At 36.0% G+C, this 4,838-nt stretch overlaps 1 protein-coding gene across 1 annotated transcript; it reads left to right on the top strand.

Moving 5' to 3' along the window:
* The first annotated feature begins 206 nt into the window (after nt 1–206).
* On the top strand, nt 207–3,611 carry LOC149166935 (uncharacterized). The gene is made up of 4 exons (XM_089431438.1): nt 207–955; nt 2,040–2,350; nt 2,481–2,930; nt 3,032–3,611. The coding sequence occupies exons 1-4, from the start codon at nt 644–646 to the stop codon at nt 3,504–3,506; spliced, it is 1,548 nt and encodes a 515-aa protein (XP_089287564.1). The 5' UTR covers nt 207–643; the 3' UTR covers nt 3,507–3,611.
* Nucleotides 3,612–4,838: the final 1,227 nt, after the last annotated feature.

Below are 4,838 nucleotides of genomic sequence, written 5' to 3'. Positions count from 1 at the left end.
AACCTTAAGATTAAAATTAAATGAACCTTAACCAGAAACCTTATGACATAGCCTCCGGGGACAAAGACAAAGATGTAACACGCTTTTTGATAGAAAATTTCAAGAAATGCACCAAGTGGGCCTTTTTTTTCAGGGAAGCACCAAGTGGGCTTTATAATACTATTTCCTGCGCGAGCGCAAGTTTATTGTAGTCAAAGTTGGGATGGAGTTCCCCAGGCCAACCCAAGTTGCAACATGAGATGACAAAGATTAAGGTGCTTCCCAAATTTATTTATTTGGAGTCCTGTTTGTTGTTCGTTTGGGGCAGCTCAACAGGGTTAGATCCACGAGTTATTGGAACAAGGTTAGGTGACGAGTTTTTGTCACCTGTAAATCTGTGATCTGAGAAAAAGTCAAGCGAGATATGAACACAAGGTACGAATAACTCCATTGAATTTGGAGGTCGCATCTCTTCCGTATATCATATAAATCCAAGTCTAATGAAATCAAATATCAAATGGCATTGACTTTACCTGGTTGGGCTTCTGAATCCATGGCTTCCATTCATTCTGATCCTGACACGAGGAGTAGCTGAAAATTTCTTGAAGAGGGCAGATTCTTAAGAAGGCCTGTTTGCACAACAATTTTGATTTGATTTTGAAAGATGGGATATTCATGTAAATCATGGGTGGAGAACCCAACAAGAACACTGGTCTTGGTAAACTTGGCAGCGATTATGGAAAAAGCAGATGAAGCCCTGTTGCCTGGGGTGTACCAGGAGGTTGGATTGGAGTTACATATTTCCCCAACACAGTTGGGGTCTCTCACTCTGCTCAGATCTATTATTCAGTCAGCCTTTTATCCACTGGCAGCTTATCTGGCTATTAATCGTAATCGTGCTCATGTGATCGCTCTCGGAGCCTTTCTCTGGGCAGCTGCTACATTTCTTGTTGGGATCTCTACAACTTTTGCTCAGGTACTGACAATTATCATTTATTTGCATAGCAGGCCATTGCATATTATTGAGTTTCACCTTAAACAAACAGGTAGTGACATTAAGGAGGCACAGACAGTCTTTAGGTAAATGACAGCTTAGCTTAGTTTATCTATTTACAAATTTTTGTTGTACTTTTAAGTCAAGTTTCACAAAAAATGAAAATTAAGCGAGCCTGATGTTAACGTAGGTACTTGTTCGTTTTTTTAATTAATTTTAATTAAAAATTTCGTTGGGATTTTCAAAATCTTGAGTTTATGTCATTTAATCTACGAAATTTGAGTGTTTTAGAGTTATATTTTAAACACTAAAAAATCATAATCTTATTTGAAATTGTATCGCTAAATTTTGGCAGGAAAATTATTTTAAACTACTAAATTTTGGCAGGAAAATTATTTAAAACTATTTTTATTTTTATTTGGTTAAAAAACTTTAAGTGAATTGTAAAGATTAAAGTTTTTAGAATAAGTAAAAGCTAAAGTTAGGCTTGGAGTATGCTCTAAAACTGTTTTTGCTTGGCTAGGAGCTAGTCTTCTTTGGACATAAAGAAACAAATTAACTGCCCAAGACCCAGAGACATCTAGTAGGAGCTAAAGCCTGCCCCCTTATGGACCACCAACAAATTATTCCACGTGATGTAATTTTCTTTAAATAAAAGTTATGAGTCAGCTTACTCTGATAGCAGCCAGAAATATTGTTCTCAATTATGATTTGATAACCAAATTATGATAAGTTTTCGCACTCTCAAACAAAAAGAAAAAAAAACTAAAATATATCACTTCAGTAAAAGCTAATACATATCCCTTAAGCATATTGTCAGTAAAAGCTAATACATATCCCTTAAGCATATTGTTCAACACACTCTGGGGTGTCTTAGCGTCTGGAGCAATTCCACTAAATGATCGTAGTGTGTAGCAAGGTCGCTGAAAACCAAGTAATGTATGTATACAAATTTGGAAAGAAAGGAAATTAACTTCCTTAGATGCTGGATCAATCTAAATTTAAGATAAATCTAAGCTTAAGATTAATCTAAGCTATAATGTATAAGATCTTTATGGATTTATAGGTAGCAGTATCAAGAGCATTGAATGGGATAGGATTAGCCATAGTAGTACCTGCCATTCAGTCGCTCGTAGCAGATTCAACAGATGAAAGAAACCGTGGATGGGCATTCGGGTGGCTACAGTTTACAGGCAACTTTGGAGCTATATTGGGTACTACGTTTTCTGTTTTGTTAGCTTCCACAACAGTCATGGGGATTTCTGGCTGGAGAATTTCTTTTCATATAATTGCAGCAGTGAGCATTGTGGTTGGGGTTTTGGTCCGTGCTTTTGCAACAGACCCGAGGTTTTCAAACGGTTCGATGCCCAGAACTTCGTGAGTATATCTGTCACTTCGTTTTGATCTACAAATGCACATAAATTTTGTTCAAAAAGTGGATTTCACCGGACTTCTTGTGGTTCAGTTTAAACAGTAGAAGTGATTTAGCATCTGTGAATCTTTTTAGAGAAAGTGGAACGAAAGGGGCGTTACCAATATGGTCGGATCTGAAGGCAATGGGCGTAGAAGCGAAGAAAGTGATGCGAATTAGGAGTTTTCAGATAATTGTAGCTCAAGGGATCGTGGGTTCATTTCCATGGTCGGGTCTATCGTTTGTACCCATGTGGCTGGAGCTCATTGGCTTCTCGCATCGAGCGACTGCATTTCTGATGAGTCTGTATATCGTGGGGGGTTCATTGGGTGGATTGTTTGGAGGGCGAATGGGGGACGTTATGGCCAGACGCCTTCCAAATGCTGGAAGGATTATTCTTTCACAAATATGTTCAGCTCTGGCTATTCCTTTGAGTGCAGTTCTGCTGCTAGTTCTGCCTGACGATCCTTCTACTGGGTTGGCACATGCCCTAATGTTTTTCATCATGGGATTCGGCATATCATGGAACGCACCTGCCACTAACAAGTAAGTAGTATGTTTCACATTTTAGCGAAGTTTAAAGAACATTGATTCATGGGCAGATTGTATTTTAATCCAAAATTTAAACCGTTGTTTTTAATCTGCAGCCCAATATTTGCAGAAATTGTACCTGAGAAGGAAAGAACGAGTATCTATGCCTTGGACCGATCATTTGAATCAGTCCTCACATCCTTTGCTCCGGCAGTGGTTGGCATTCTGGCCCAACATGTGTATGGCTATAAACCTATTCCTGAAGGCTCAAGCAAAGCCACTGAAATAGAAACAGATAGGGTAAATGCTGCTGCATTGGCCGAGGCACTCTTCACAGCAATCGCTTTGCCGACGGCTCTGTGCTGCCTCATTTACTCCTTTCTCTACCGAGCATATCCGAAAGATCGCGACAGAGCTCGCCTTGATTCGCAGGGGAAATTGGAGATGTGGCAGCAGGTCAGTCGGGGTGGTGTTGATTCCCCTGGTATTGTTGAAATTCAAGAACGAGTTGATGACGGTGAGGAGAAGAGGGCACTGATCGGTAAAGAGAGTACAAGGGAGACAGACGATAATTTGTCAAATGAAATCTGACGATCTATCTGTGATCTGTGGTTTAAATTTGAGTTAATTAGGTGTTTTGTGAATACTTTATATGAGAATCTCGAATCCATTTTTGAAGAGAAATTTCTAATTTCACTTGAATTTAGTTGAAATAATGCAGATGGAATATAATAGATGTGTTCCCCTTATAATTAGAGATGGTCAAGGATATCTGGTATAAAATGAAACCATTACCTGGAATATTCTACTTGAAAATATTTTTTTTTCCCCTAGGTCTCTAAGGTACATTGTGAACGTTACAATAAAATTGATATATGTATAAATAGAGTCAATTTTGACCCTTTTTTTATTTTTTTATTATTAAAATTTGGTTATATATACTACGGTTGGTTTTTTATTATTTAAATTGTAAAAAATTTAAATGTATAAATAAATTTAGCATTATGAAAAAAAAAATTAAGAGCACTAAAATTTAATGTATTCAATAATTTAAATCTATAATTTTAACCACTTTTGATTAAATTTTTATACAAGTAATGAATAAATATACCCAAAAAAAAAGCTCAAAGTTAAAATGTTTAAATTAAGGTTATATGTATATGGGTATAGATTTTGTATTTTCGAAGTACAAAATAAAATAGAACATATTCACTTGCAAAGTAGATTGGTTAGTCTTTGTTCTATGTATACTAGTGGAAGGTTAGGCCATTATATTTTGGAGTGGCTTTCTACAACTTGTTCTTATCATACGTATATCTTTTCATGCTTGTATGCCTTTCATGACATGGAGGTGCTTAGAGTAGTGGTATGTGGGATTGTCATCACAATCTTATTATATGAACTATAGTGGATATTCTAATGGAATATTTTGTCACAACAAATCTAATAAAATATTGAAATATTTAATGTTAATTCCTTTAAGATTTGAGATTCTTTATTAGTGTTTTGCTGGGAGAAAACCTAACTAAAAGGAGAGGTTGATTTGCTCTCTTTTCTCTAGTATGGAAATAGGCAAGTAGAAAGGAAATGTGTAGGTGATGGCTATTTGTTCTTTCCATTTGCTTAGTCTTTGGTTTGACTCCCAATTTTGTTTATTTATTTAATCTATCCCATAACCACATGGTACGTGGGGTTTTCTTGTACTACAAGGTGACAAACTTCCATGAATATAAGCATCCCTATCCTAACAAGATGATCTATTCAATAAAGATAATATTGTGAGGAAAACTATCATTAAAAGAGGGTTTTGTTCAAGCTAAGATAAATTGTTTTATTCAACTTAATTCATTGTATTTACTTCAATGTAATTATTGAGATTATTAGAATAATAACAAATTTTTTATTCAATTCAACGGAGTGGTT

This window comes from Pinus tabuliformis, chromosome 5_1 (genome assembly GCF_031772625.1).
Source record: "Pinus tabuliformis cultivar Carrire ecotype Pingquan chromosome 5_1, CPIR1, whole genome shotgun sequence".
NCBI classification, from domain to species: Eukaryota; Viridiplantae; Streptophyta; class Pinopsida; order Pinales; family Pinaceae; genus Pinus; species Pinus tabuliformis.
The sequence above is the reverse complement of the archived record's forward strand: the minus strand, read 5'-3'. Positions and strand labels throughout refer to the sequence as shown.

Coding starts and splice junctions, on each gene's coding strand:
- LOC149166935 (XM_089431438.1), top strand. CDS start 644: ATGGGATATTCATGTAAATCATGGGTGGAGAACCCAACAAGAACACTG. Junction 956..2,039: donor TCTCTACAACTTTTGCTCAG/GTACTGACAATT, acceptor ATGGATTTATAG/GTAGCAGTATCAAGAGCATT. Junction 2,931..3,031: donor AACGCACCTGCCACTAACAA/GTAAGTAGTATG, acceptor TTTAATCTGCAG/CCCAATATTTGCAGAAATTG.